General features: G+C 33.0%; 1 protein-coding gene across 1 annotated transcript; it reads left to right on the top strand.

Annotated features, from left to right (window-relative positions):
* Window positions 1-4,782: 4,782 nt before the first annotated feature.
* LOC127724382 (putative amidohydrolase YtcJ) lies at window positions 4,783-14,093 on the top strand. Its single transcript, XM_052231335.1, has 3 exons — window positions 4,783-4,822; window positions 8,902-9,191; window positions 11,251-14,093. Exons 2-3 carry the CDS (start codon window positions 8,945-8,947, stop codon window positions 12,759-12,761), a joined length of 1,758 nt encoding a protein of 585 aa, XP_052087295.1. The 5' UTR covers window positions 4,783-4,822; window positions 8,902-8,944; the 3' UTR covers window positions 12,762-14,093.
* Window positions 14,094-14,801: the final 708 nt, after the last annotated feature.

The following is a 14,801-nucleotide window of genomic DNA, read 5'->3' as shown; positions in this document are numbered from 1 at the left end:
AAGAGAAAAGATTTTGTACACAATAAATAAATTATATATGCGCCTGAAAAAGTGTTCAAAACAACACCAATATTAAAAAAAAGGACACAATAGAAATAAGTATCTATGAATATTTCGGATAACAGATCTCCTTCATCAGTATAATGATGATGATGTAAAATGAATCATATCAATCTTCTAGTATTCTGATTTAACTTAAACAATCTTATATATACAAACTAAAAACCCGAAGACACGCTTGTATCATTCTAAAATTTCAAAAAGAATACTAATGTGCGATATGAGCTGGTACATTTCACAGGTGACGAAAGTTAATTTATTACAACAGAGACTGCGTAGATATACATCCCCAATGAATGGACTTCTTTCTAATATTGGTGTTGTTCTGCACACTTTATATGCGTATGTATTCTCAAAACGATCCAGCGCTTTCGTAAGAAATATCTGGTATATGGAACAAGACAGACGTAGTTATTAGTGTAGGTCAGTCATCTATGGAAATTAAGAAGAAGATGCTGTCTTCAAAATGTTTTTAAAAAATTTTAAAAAAATGCTTGAACCCGGTACCGCTGACTATTTTTGCTTTTGACTTGAAATAATTGACTGTGAATAAAGTAAAGATGATGTTAAAACATTTTTGTTGAAAATATGTAATTGTGTGTAGATTCTTGCAAAAGTCAATTAAAAGCACTGTGGGATTTTATTGTGAATAAAAAAAAATGTAATTTATAAACCAGCTATTATTTTAATATATCATTTAAGTCCTGACTATTTTATGTATCGCTTGAAAGTGTGCATCATTTTTGGTTTGTGTTAAAAATACGAAGTTCTATTCTATTGCAATTCCCAGTTTCTGCAATATGAATTTAGCGCTTAATTTGCTTTATAATCTGAATCTTCATATTTTTTTCCTGGATGCCTTCAATTATTCGAAGACTCATTATTTTAGCTGTCTGTGATAACCATACATAATCAATCTTCAAATGTAAGTCCGTAGAAAATTAAGAGATACCTGTATTGTATTTTAAGCTCCGACGGCATCAATTGGTGATTTGATGGTCGCAAATTAAGTTTACTGGCGACGCGTTAGCGGAGCCAGTAAACGGGTATTTGCGACCATCAAATCACCAATTGATGCCGTCGGAGCTTAAAATACAATATTGTTATCTCCATTCTAATGAAATTGACAGAAAACAACGTCAAATCATGCATTTATAATCTGGCATACGTCGTCTGCGAATGCGAGTTAGTTTTCATAACATCAATTGTGAATTGATGCCATGAAAATTTGTGACGTTATCCAATCAAAATGAACGTTACAAACGATGTTGCATTAGACTGTTGAATAGCAGGACAGTGTAAGTGTTACAGTCTGTAAAAAAAGAGCGGTAAAAACATAAAATGATATGTTAAATTAATTAATTCACCAATCGAATACATGGCTAAATTATATGGCCTTGGAAAGAGATAATCGTGAATTTTCAGAATAATGATGCAGTAAGCATAAGAAATGGTCGCTATTTTGTATAATGAGGGTCAAAGGTTAACAATTATATATTTCCGAATAGTATCTTAACTTTAAATCTCATGTTTATTTCCGAAATTTTAATCATATTGATAAGTCAGAGAACATGATTTGATTCAGCATTTATGAATCTTGTAGAAGATATCAAATCAAATATAAAAAAGAATAACGTTTTTATACATTAAAATTGCGGTTTTTATTAAATATGATCTTTTGTTCATTTATGACTTCATTTTGTTTCCATACAAGGATAACCTTGAACTTTGATTATAATAATTCACATAACATCAAAGTCTTTAAACGACTTGTTATAATATTAACAACTTAAACGGGAAGTAAAGAAGGACTAACCCATAATAAAACCACTGGCATTTTAGTCAGTATTTGACATTTTCATTTCAGATTAAAGGTATCTATGACATATTTGTTTTCGTATAAACGTTTTAGAATATATTAATATCCTATCCAGGTTACAATATCATATGAACCGGAGATAGCTTGTGTGTGCTAACTAACATAAATTATTAATGTATAAATATCAGTTGGAAAAATTGACAATAACTGAATGTCAAGTATATTTTCAAAGTCATTAGAACGTAAAAGACGTAAATAGTTCAGATAATCAAGTATCATCATCATCATCAGTATCTGTCATGTGTGTATTGATATTATGACAAAGTTCTGATGCTTGATATTGACAAAGTTCATTACAAGACAAATGCTGTTCAAAATGCACAACCCGAATTACACACTGATTTTCCTTTGCAAGTCAGTGCACACCAAATTTTGAAGGAATTCGAATGACATTTGACCTTCAAACAAGACCGGTTCACGACTAACCTTTCCTTCTTTCCAACCAACTAAATCTGTAAAACTATCAATGTAGACATTTCTTGTTTACAAAAACAACATGTTACGGTTATGTCGATAAAGGCACAAAGTCATGAAATGTTTCGCACATTCAAATAATGACATAACGACACAGTTGATCAGACAGACATCACTATGGCAAAAAGAAACAGACAATAAACAGTTAATAGTACACTGCACAGATGACTAAATATTGAGCACTACGATTCCTTCTAAAAATCTGAGAGTAAACGCTGCTGAACCGGAAGAGTGAAATGTTTACGCTCCTTATTGAATACTATAAGTTTGAAGGCCCTTAACCATATAATAGTTTGTAAAGTGTATAAACTATTTTGTTTAACCATTAAACTTTACCAGCCTGATTAAAATAGCTTTTTCAGAACAAAGGATAGACGAGTTCATGACCGATTGAATTCAAACATCAGAATACTAAAGACATAAGACATAAGAAAAGATAACATTAAACAACCCAGAATACAAAGCAACAGCAACACCATCCGAACTTGGGATGACGTAAGTAGCTCCGGAATGGTAAGCAGTTCCTTATTTTTAGTGGCACAATCCGTGTTGCTAATTTCGGATCAAAGATTTGAAAAAAAATTGTTCTAATTTAGAATATTCAATACGAAGAAAAAAGAAGATAATGTAGTTACAACCAAACCAAACATACCTGTTGTCGTCCACATTCGATAAAAATATGGCCGTTAAATCTTATGTCTTGTGTAGAGAGAATGTCACACTATATGCTCGTTAAAGAACCATGATGGCAACTAATTGAGGTTTCCGTATGTGGTATGTTGCACTGTAAAAATGTCTGCCCCCTTTCATGTCATATGTGGGTATTCTAAGTCAGGAGCTTGTTAGTCAGTAGTTGTCATTTGCTACTGTCTATTATATTTATTTTTCATTTGTTGTTATTTCATTATTCAAGACATTGCATTTTTCGTTATAAAATTTCACATTTTGTTATGTCGGTGCCTTATATAGCTGACTATACGGTATGGGTTATGCTTGTTGTTGAAGATCTCACGATGACATACAGTTGATTAAATCCACGTCATTGGGCTATTTTTGGATAGTATTCTCATTGACAATTATACCACATCTCCATTTTTATAACGATCTTTTTTTTTTTGTTATTTGTGTTGATAGGTGATTGATTGATTAATTGGTGTTTAACTCCACTTTCAGTACTATTGTGCTAATTCGTGTTGGACAGTTTTTATTGGGGGAGGAAGCCGGAGACAATCGATTATTTTTGTTGACAAGCAGCTGTCTCATTAACGTATACATGAAATATAATATGTATTATTATCCATTAGTCTTTTTTATATTTATCTTAGTTGAGACTTGGGGTTGTTGTTCCTATAGCTGTAGTTATACTATTAATATGTTCAAAACTGGTTAGATTAGTTGTATAACGGGTTCTTGTTTTTGAATTTCAAATATGGGTTATATATGCACGTGAATTGCATTGATGGTTTAAAAGGTTGGGTTCCGTTTACTATATAAAGAATTTTTTGGGGGTATCAGTTCAATGAAGATGCTCACAGTAACTATGACAGTCAGTTAGTTCGCAGTTTATTGTCACATATTAATGTTTGGTTATTATTTTTAGTTTAATTTCAATTTACTTAGATGTATTGGACATTTTGCTGTATGAACAATTTGAATATGATTGTTATATTATGTATTGGATAATTGTGTTATTAATCATTGTTTGCTAGAAAAAAGAAGTACTGCGAACAATCAAATCTATACCAAGATTTTGTTTTATTTATTCAAAGGATTTAAATAAAGAAATACTTTGAATTTGGACGAGCATGGCGAAGGAGAAGTAACTAGTGTATACATTACCATTAACTGAGTGAATAAGCCTTATGTTGTGTTTTCATTTGGTGTATTACATGTACTCATCTACCTCACTCATTGACAAACAAAGTTAAGTGAACATATCCTTTCTTTGTCAATGTAATAACGGACTTTAACGTACCCCTGATAATTGTAAACTACAACTACTTCACGTAAAATGAGGGTCTCAATGGAATTTACAAAATAGAGAATAATGGAAAAAAAGTGAAAAGGGGCAAATAACAAAATAAAAAAGAAAACGAGGGTGCTAAATTACAAACAATAGAGAACATATAATGAACCATAATAAAGAACAAACACAAAATAGCTTAACAATAAGGAATACACAGATAAAGAACCCACTCCTCTTTTCCTCCATCCATACCCTCATATATTACATAACTAAGTGTATTTGTCTATAAACTAAATTGAAGTTATTGTCCCTATTTTCAAACTATATGTGTTCGTCGGACCGAAACCTATTTCGATTATTATTAAATACCATATTATATATATATATATATATAGAGGTACAACAAAACTAACATTAGCTGATTGAATTTCGTGAATGAAACGGTAAGATCAAATTATATTTTTTTTTAAATGGAAAATTATGAAGTTATATATTTTCTTCACCATGTTCACTAGTCTTGACTTTACACAAATCATAATACTATTTTTAAAAATTATAAATTAAAGTTGAAGTATATAGGTGACATTTAAAAACATCAAGACTTTATAGTGAACACAAATCCTTTGTTCAGTGGTTGTCGTTTGTCGGTGTGGTTCATATGTGTTTCTCGTTTCTCGTTTTTTTTATATACAATGATATAGATTCGACCGTTGGTTTTCCTGATTGAATTGTTTTACACTAGTCATTTCTGGGCCATTTATATATATCTTGCTGTTCTGTGTGAGCCAAGGCTCCGTGTTGAAGACTGTGCTTTGACCTATAATGGTTTACTTTTTACACATTGTAACTTGGATGGGGAGCTGTCTCATTGGCACTCATACCACATCTTCTCATTACAATATTTCAAATTTTCTGTAGATAGACGAGTGTCTGGATGGGGGTCCTTCATTTTTTACCTCTTTAATTTTTTAGGCCATTTTTTCTTGTCTTTATACTTTTTGCCTATTATTCTCTTTTCTTTATATTTTTGCTCCTCTTTATTGTCTATTCTTTATTATTTTAAGTCCATTTTCCTCTATTCTTTATATTTTTGGCCTATTATTCTCTATTCTGTAAACCCCCATCCACATCCTCGTAGACAGTGCTGTGGTTATCATACGGTCTTAATTTCTACAAAAACCAAATACAAATGACGAGCTCTGAATTTTCGTGCGGTTAAAAAAGTATTGACAATTATTTGATTTACAACCAACCGGAAATAGTGTTTATAGTGGTCTAGACGAAATTGATGGGTGCACGAATCCTTTGGAAAAAATACAACTCTTCAATCAACTATACGTATCCACGATAAGGTCTTCACAACATAAATTATATTACATTACACGAGCAGGACTTATATAGCTCGTGTGGTATTACTTAACATTTCAGAACACATATGTTTGCTTGGTCTACTTTTGTTGTTTTGTAAGGAGCGACAGTGTCTGTAATTTCGACAGTAAATCATAAAATATGTATCATACATTTACATATTTACCACCTTGTCGATACAACTACCATCTCGTTCATTTCGTCTCTAGTGTGGGAGGTCGTAGGTTCAATCCATGGTCGGGTCAAACCAAATAGTTGAAAATAGTATTTGTTGTTTCTCCAATTAAAACTATGAATTTAAGAACAAGAGATCAAAATGGCCGGTGCGGAGTCAGAACAATGTGTTAGGATAGGAAAATATGTATTTTTGCAGACTGCAACCATGTGAACTAGCACGTTAAGAATCCGGCTAAGAATATCGGTCTAGTACAAAACAGGGTTCGGTTTCAAATCACATTCAATATACGTCTACGTCCTGATATGAAGTTATATTTATTGCTGGACGTTCATATAAACATACTGCACTTGGATGAAGATGTAAGGGTAGATTAACACACGAGGGAAAAAATTATCACCCAAGACGAAGTCGCGGGTGATAATTTTCATCGAGTGTGTTTTCAGATATTTTGCTATCTACGGGATTGCGATTTGAGTTATTTGATGGATATCGTTCATGATACATCTTTTCATTGAAGAACACAACTGAATGGATATATCAACAAATTATAGGCCAATATAACAAATATTGTAGTACATAATTCAATAATCTCAACGCAAAATTCTTTCGATACTGTAGGTCGCAAATGTATCTGATTAATTTATTCCGGAAACAAGTGCCATTTGTATGTAGATATAAGAAGATGTGGTATGAGTGCCAATGAGACAACTCTCCACCCAAGTCACAATTTATAAAAGTAAACCATTATAGGTCAAAGTACGGTCTTCAACACGGAGCCTTGGCTCACACCAAACAGCAAGCTATAAAGGGCCCTAAAAATTGCTAGTGTAAAACCATTCAAACGGGAAAACCAACGGTCTAATCTATATAAAAAACGAGAAACGAGAAACACTTATGAACCACATCAACAAACGACAACTATTGAACATTAGATTCCTGACTTAGGACAGGTGAAAACAATTGCAGCGGGTTTAAACATTTAAATGGTACCAAACCTTCACCCTTATCTGAAACAATAGTGTAACATCACAACATAGAAATACACACTATAAACTATCAGTTGAAATGGCTTAACTCAATCTAAAGGCATATTAACACCGGTGAAATACACTGAACAAATAAATTTGATCTATGATACAATGTAAATACAAAATAAATAAACTAAGGGAAGAATAATTAAAGTAACATGTTATACCGCTGTGAAATGTGCACTGATTCGTATAATATTTTTACTGTGTAACCTTTAATTTGTGTTTTAATGAAAAAATTTCAACATTCGTACAGACTATAGAAATAATTTTAAACACGATCTATTGATAAGGTATACCAGTGTTGGTTTCACTTCTATTTAAATGAATGATAAAACCTCATCATTCAAGTGCGTGTGTATTGTCTCTTTCGTTGTATAGATTGGTACATTTAAGTATTATAATGCACATGAGCATACCCTATTACTTTAATAGAACGATAAAACACTTGTTTTGCTGTCGATTTGATGAGTCAAGCCCTTTTCAACTTATTATTTTAGTCTGTTCTTCTGTTGAGCTGTTACACCATTGTCTAAGGTTAGTGGAGGGTTGGGCGCCCACAAAGATGTTTAACTTCGCCGTATTCTGTGTGCGCATTCACAAGTTAGGATCCTGTAATTCAGTGGTTATAGTTTGTTGCTAAATATATTATTTAGGTTTTTTCTTTACAGAAATTAGGCCGTTAGTCTGGGTTTTTGTCATTGTTGAAGGCCGTACGGTTACCTATTATAGTTGCTAACATTTACTTCATTTGGTCTCTGTTGGAAAATTTACTCATTGGCAATCATACCACATCTTCTTATTTTCATATATGTCTAAATGATAGCAACCTAACGACATAAAGTAAATATAGATTGCTGAAGTGACAAATGTCAACTTGGACCTGAAAAAATATAAAAAACAGCAATTTACTACCGTACTTCATGCAAATTGCTATGTAAAGTGAACCATTATGTCTTCTTTATTGAGAATGATGCGCAAGAATTTATGAACGTGTGAATGATTTTAACGAAAGGCAAAAACTACACTCTTATCAGAAGATATTATTTTTGTATACAAAAAGTTTTCTGATTTAAAATGAAGTTTGTTTCTTTTTGTTACTCAATAGAGAAATCAAATTTCCTGGATGCTTATGTCGTTATTCAATATCTTTAGTCATTAATGTAATCGGTATAATTTATTTAGTTCTTGATTATTAAAGGGGCACTAGCTATGAGATACATAAAAAATCTAAAGTATGATTTTGTTTTTGCTTAATCATTAATGAAAGTGAAATAGTGAAATAATAATTCGCTTTAAGCGGCCAGTATGGTTCAATTTTGTCGAGTTAAGCTAAGAAACATTGATGATGAATTATTCACTTGCAAGTGAATAATTCGACCTCATTGAATCCGTATTCATCTGAACTACAATTTAACCCCTTATCTAGAGACGGATAACGCATGCATTGTGCGTGTTCGGTTATTTAAAGGAAAAAAATGTCAACATTGAAAGTGAAACAAAGGTAAATGATTTGATTGACTGATTCGATCAAAAAAAAAAACATTCGTATACAGGTTAAAACGATGATTAACATATATTTTTAATCTATAATATGAAATTAAACAGATCTAGAAAAATCCAATTACACGAGTTCACTTTCTATATATATCTATATTTATGTTTATATCGCTATATATGACCATCGGAAGTCTTCGGAGGTCAACTCGATAGTTAATTAGATGGCGTCAGGACTTAAATACACACGAAACAAAGCTACAAATTATCGAGCCCATGCCCTGTAAATTATTTATTTTATACTTTTTATAAGAATGAATAATTTAATGAGAATTTGAGTCAAATCGGTGAACATGAATTTGACTGCTAGTGCCCCTTTAAATTGACTTGACGGCTATAATACAACTCCCATATTTATGCAACTGAGCATTTCTTTCCTGTCTTTTTTCAGGTTAGCTTATTCGTTGATATTATTGGTAAAGGCCTAAAAGAGGATGAAAATTAGAAATTCAGAAAGATGCATCTTTAAGTGGTTATACATTCTTATAACAGTTTCTGTGGTTTATGGAAGATACGCCAGTTGGAAAAGCTTTGCTATTTACACAAACGGTGTAATCTATACTGTAGATCCATTCGATGATGAGTGGGACTTACACCCTGAAGAGGCAATGGTTGTAAATGATCATACTGGTTATATCGAATATATTGGTGATAATGCTGGAGCATTACAATATCACACAGGTATTAATTGAATTGTAATGTAATTGCAATGTTCATCCTAAAGAAATGTCGAAGTTTCTATTACAGATATGCAGCGAAGCTTAAACATGTTTTTGACCAATGCATGTAAAGTACTAGTGTAGCTTATACACCCATTCAGTCAAAACTAATGACCAATAAACTGATTAGTACCAGGCTTCAAATTTTGTACGCCAGACGCGCGTTTTGTCTGCAAAAGACTCAGCAGTGGCGCTCGAATCATAAAAGTGAAAAAAAGCCAAAATGTACGAACAGCTAAGATAATCTATTCCCTGGGTAGAAAATCCTTAGTATTTCAAAAGATTCTAAATTTGTAAACATTTAATGTATTATAATTATGACCCAAGCTTTAATTAATAGCATGTATCGCTATTTTCTGAACATGTTCCTTTGACCTTTTGTTGTGATAACTTTTCAACGATCATTTATAATATTATGATTTTTTGTGAAAAGAGCCCCTAATTTTTTTTGTACTTCATTAGTTGCAATCAAGAATGTACTGATGTAAGCTCATACCGTAAATAGACGTCTTATAACATTCTTTAATCATGATAGCAAACCACCAAGCCATTAATGGTCAATTCAATGTTAGACAAATTAAAAAAATCTATATTCTATGCAGGGGTATTTTTATCCCAAGCATAGATTGCCCAACACGTGTTTCGCGTAACGTTTTGGAATTTTCGGATTCAAATGCTCTACAATTTCGTTTTTTTATTTGGTTTCCAAATGTTTTAATTCGAACGCCAGTGAGGAGTATGGTGTAGACGAAACGGGCGTCTGACGCACCAAATTATAAGCCTGGTATCTGTAATAAAAAAAAAGACAGACAGACAGCGGCTGGATGGACAGAAGAACAGACAGATCGACCGTCCGACCGACTAATTAATATAACCGACAGAAAGATAGACTGACAGATCGTATACAACCAATCAAACCGCGACAAAGCGATTAAGCGAACTAAACAAGCAACTTCCAACATTTGGGATTTATAAATAAACCGTCTTTGGAAACATGTTGTACCCATACATAATTAGGGCCTAGTTATGTTAGAAATTACCCTGTCATCTGGGGAGAGAGTTGTAGATGCATGTTAATTTCAAGAACTGCAATTGGTTCTACAGTTGTATCTGGTACAATTTTCCCAAAAGTCCTGTTCCTGTGCAAACATTCCATTGTTGTTAAAATGTTGATTATTCCTTTCAGTGGACCGAGTTCCTAAAGGTTGACTGGGGTAAATGAATTTGGTCATCATTGGATTTTCCCCGTCAAACCGTAAAATCCCTGCTGAGTTTATTTCCCGCGAGTTATCCCTGACGACATACTTAGCAGAAACTATTTATTGTATTAATTGTTAATTTGTTCTTCTCCTAAAAATGCATGACATATTTGCAACTTGTAGTTAATTTTTAAAGAATCATACTGAAATTGAATGATGAAAAAACATATTGAATATATGGAGTTTGTTTTAATCTGTGCCATGTGTAACAAGTGCAATGGCGAATATGTGAAAATTCAAGGATTGTGGGAAAGAAAACGGACTTTAAAAAAACAATTACCGTCTTTAAAGAGATAACAAGCTCTTTGTTTTATAACAATTCAAACTCTTCGTTGAATATAATCAAGACGTTATGGAGTATTTGGCAAAACCTTTCGGAATTTTTGACCTTAATGCTCTTCAACTTCGTACTTTATTTGACCTATTAACTTTTTTTATTCGAGCGTCTTTTGAAGGTTAAACGCGCGTCTGGCGTACACAATTTTAACCCTGGTATCTTTGATTAGTTTATTTCTATATGAATAGAAAATGTTCTAATACACTTGATACTATAGTTAATAAAAAATAAATAGAACAAATAGTGCTTTTTCCAGCGCATTATTCCTTCTGTATAAAATTTTGTCTTAAAAACTCTCAAAACAATGAAAGCGCTAGCCACACATATCTTATATATTATATATTACTGTACATTCCATTTTATAGTAATTTCGTAGAATTTGTTTAATAGTAAATCTTCAAATGTAAAAAAAGATTTTTTTTTAGAGTTTAGCTATGTGCATGATTTAAGAGGGAATACAGTGTTGCCTGGTTTTCATGATGTTCATATGCATCCTCTAGAAGCTATGACAGAGCTTGGCGGAGGATGTTCAGTTCCATCAAACACACCCCCAGAAAACATGTTGTATAATATTTCTCAATGTAAACCACGTAATGATGCCACTGCCTGGGTTCTAGGTCATGGTCATTCGATTGAATATATTTTGGAACATATCGATAATGGCGGAAGGCCTCCGAAAGAAATTATTGATGAAGTCATGGATACAAACCCTGTCATCATAATGGAAGAAACTTCTCATTCTGTATGGGTTAATTCCAAGGCCCTGAAATTGGCAGGTATTACTAAAGACACACCAAATAATCCTGGTGGTATTATAATGAAAGATGCAAATACTGGTGAACCGAATGGAATATTATTTGAAAACGCTGGAAATGAAATCATGGACTTAGCAATGAAATCCTTTAAAAACCTAGACGAAATGAACTATGATGCTTTACTTCTTGGTCTGGAGGAACTACGCATGAACGGAATTACATCTGTATGCGACGCAAGGACTTATTGGAAACGAAACCATCACGAAGCTTGGAAAATGGCATGTGATGACAAGGAATTAACCGTTCGAGCTGTTCTTGGACTCTGGGCGTATCCTCATATGAATGACGCAGAGCAAATCCAAAGGTTGAAAGAATTATACACCAATGGTTACAACAAAAATGAATGCTTTCTGAAAATTAATGAAATAAAGGTGTATTCAGATGGTTTGCTAGAAAGTACAACAGGCGCAATGTTGAAACCGTACGTTAAAAACCTTCATCTACCTGGTCTAGATGAAAACATTGGCATGAATTATTTTACACAGGAAAGGTTGCAAGTATATTTTGAACACTTGCAAGCTTTTGGATATGATAAAGGGTTTGACTTTCATATTCATGCTATAGGTGACCGTGGTGTAGAAGAGGTGTTAAATGCGATTGAAAGAACAAAAGTAAGTGGAACTCGCCACCGCATGACGCATTTAGAGATCGTGAACCAACGTGATATTCCGAGATTTCAGGCACTCGATGTAATTGCGGACTTCCAAGTTACCGGTACATATACTCTACCGAATAAGCTATACAGGATCGAAAACGTTGTCGGTGAAAGCAGAGCAAAAAATTTTATTCCAGTGAAAAGTGTTGAAGATACAGGCGCTGCTGTAACTTTAAGCAGCGACTGGGATGTTAGTAGTCTCAATCCGTTCATCAGTATTCAGCACGCAACACAGAGGGGTTCTCAGTCAATTTCTGTTAAATCAGCAATAGAAATGAGAACAATAAATGCCGCGTATGCCATGCGACAAGAAAACGAAGTTGGCTTCCTAAGTGCTGGTATGGCGGCCGATTTTGTTGTTATCGACAAGGACATTCTTAACATTCCAATTAATCAAATCAGTACAGCAAAAGTTTTGCTAACAGCGTTGCAAGGGGAAATAATCTATCAATTGGATAAGAAATAACTTATATTCAAGCAGAAAAGAGTGTACAGTTTTATTATTTATATGCTGCACGCATATCTCCTTCTCGCCCTTACTCACATTATAAAATACGAATTACAGATAACTGGATTTGATTGGTTATTTAACATTCTCCTTAATATTCTCAATTATTTTGTTCTACTTAAAACGATACCATACTGACTCCTTGACGTCCAACATCTTTACAAATAAAATAAAACAAACAACTAACATTTATATAAATTGAGTACAGGGGCGGATTCAGGCGGGGCGTGGCGGGCGTGCGCCCCCCCCCCCCCCCTCCCGAAATTTGCAAAGCATGGGTTGTCCTCAGCTTAATAAAGAATATTTCGATAATTTAACCTCAAAAAAATGTTCGTGCGAAAATTAAAGTTTGCGCCCCCTAACCTTAAATCCTGGTCCCTAGACTAGAATAAGATTTTATCCAAGTCAAATGTAAAAAAGGTCAAATGTTAACAATGCAGCGGAGAGTATTCACGTGTCGTCATATCGTATATATAGCAATTAAAATAACATTTTTTATTGTACATATGCTTTATTCTAATTGTTATTATATTCAGTCACACAATAGACTATTTTCATATTACCGACTTTTGACTCCTGAGTTTATATTGTTTCGACAGGTTACCTACTCTGTTGTAAGACATCCTGGTACTCCGTCAAGTAAGAGCAACGTAAAGAAGTAAAATTAAGTTTTCAACGGTATATTCAATAGTGAATATTTGTAGGAAACTGGTATATGTTATAGTATATAATTATTAAAAAAAAAAAAACTAAATAGTAAATTTCAACCGAAAAACTTTCGTACGCGTTCTGACCTGACATTTTCTTCCTCAATGCAGGTCATGCATTTTCATTTTCAGAGGTTGACAGGTATGGATATGGATGGACACCCCATATCCTTTCTTTTCTATTACTTGTAAACAAACTAAAAGTTTAAAATGATCTATCGCCCATTATCAAGTTAAAACGGACAATTTAATATGCTGTTGCTGTGTTTGCTTGAGTTCACTTTTCGTTTTTTGTCGGACCTTCTTTTTTCGAATCAACCTAGGAGTACTGTATTGTCTTCATGTTTTGTTTTTTTTTTCAATTGGAATTACATAATACAATGTCATTGAATTTTGTTTGCACAGTTTATTACATGTACTTATATCAACAATTGTATTGTTTTTGTATTCATTTATCAATGTTTTACTAAACCCTAAAAGGTTTGTTATCATTATATATATGTGCTCAGTATATTTGGAAAAATAAGTGGATCTTTGTAAGATATAATAGATTGATTGTTTTTAATACATAATTTTCGTTTGCTGTTTTTTTTTTTTTTTTTTTGCCTACCGCCCAGTGCATGCGAACATTTCATGAATGTTCAGGACGGTAACACATTAACACGTTTCATGAAAATTGAACATGTACAATATTCAAACAAATAACGACAGGTAAAAACCTACTAGGTTTTACAAAAGAGACCTGAAAGGTACCAAAGATATTCAAACTCATCAATCGAAAACAAACTGACAATACCATGGCAAAAGACAAAAGGCAAAAAAAAAAAAAAAACGAAAAACGACGAAAAGACAAACAACAGTACAAATAAACATCATAGTAAACTAAAGACTGAGCAACACGAACCCCCACCAAAAAACCGGGGTGATCTCAGGTGCCCCGGAAGGGTAAGCAGATTTTTCACTTTTTTCAATGCAGGAACGTACATGTACCTACCATATTTCTATCTCACTTATAAAAGTAAAACATCACCTATGAAAGTACAAATCGCAGACAAGTTACATAGAAAAAAGGAAAAAGAAAGAAAGAAATATTTTTTTAGAAACTGGATACTTAGTGGCTGTGCGTGCATTGTCAATATATAATACAGTGCATGAACATGTACAATGTGAAAGAATAAACCATCATTTAGGGAAAGATAACCTTAAGTAGTTTGATAATGTCCTATATATATACATGCATTCAGACTTACCATGTAATCGATGCCACTCATGTCAACGTATATTTGTTCCG

The sequence above is a fragment of the Mytilus californianus genome, unplaced genomic scaffold (assembly GCF_021869535.1).
Source record: "Mytilus californianus isolate M0D057914Y unplaced genomic scaffold, xbMytCali1.0.p SCAF_14, whole genome shotgun sequence".
NCBI classification, from domain to species: Eukaryota; Metazoa; Mollusca; class Bivalvia; order Mytilida; family Mytilidae; genus Mytilus; species Mytilus californianus.
The sequence above is the reverse complement of the archived record's forward strand: the minus strand, read 5'-3'. Positions and strand labels throughout refer to the sequence as shown.

Excerpts from the sequence above, each read along its gene's own strand:
- LOC127724382 (XM_052231335.1), top strand. The coding sequence starts at position 8,945 with ATGAAAATTAGAAATTCAGAAAGATGCATCTTTAAGTGGTTATACATT. Across the intron at positions 9,192-11,250 it reads AGCATTACAATATCACACAG|AGTTTAGCTATGTGCATGAT; the intron begins GTATTAATTGAA and ends ATTTTTTTTTAG.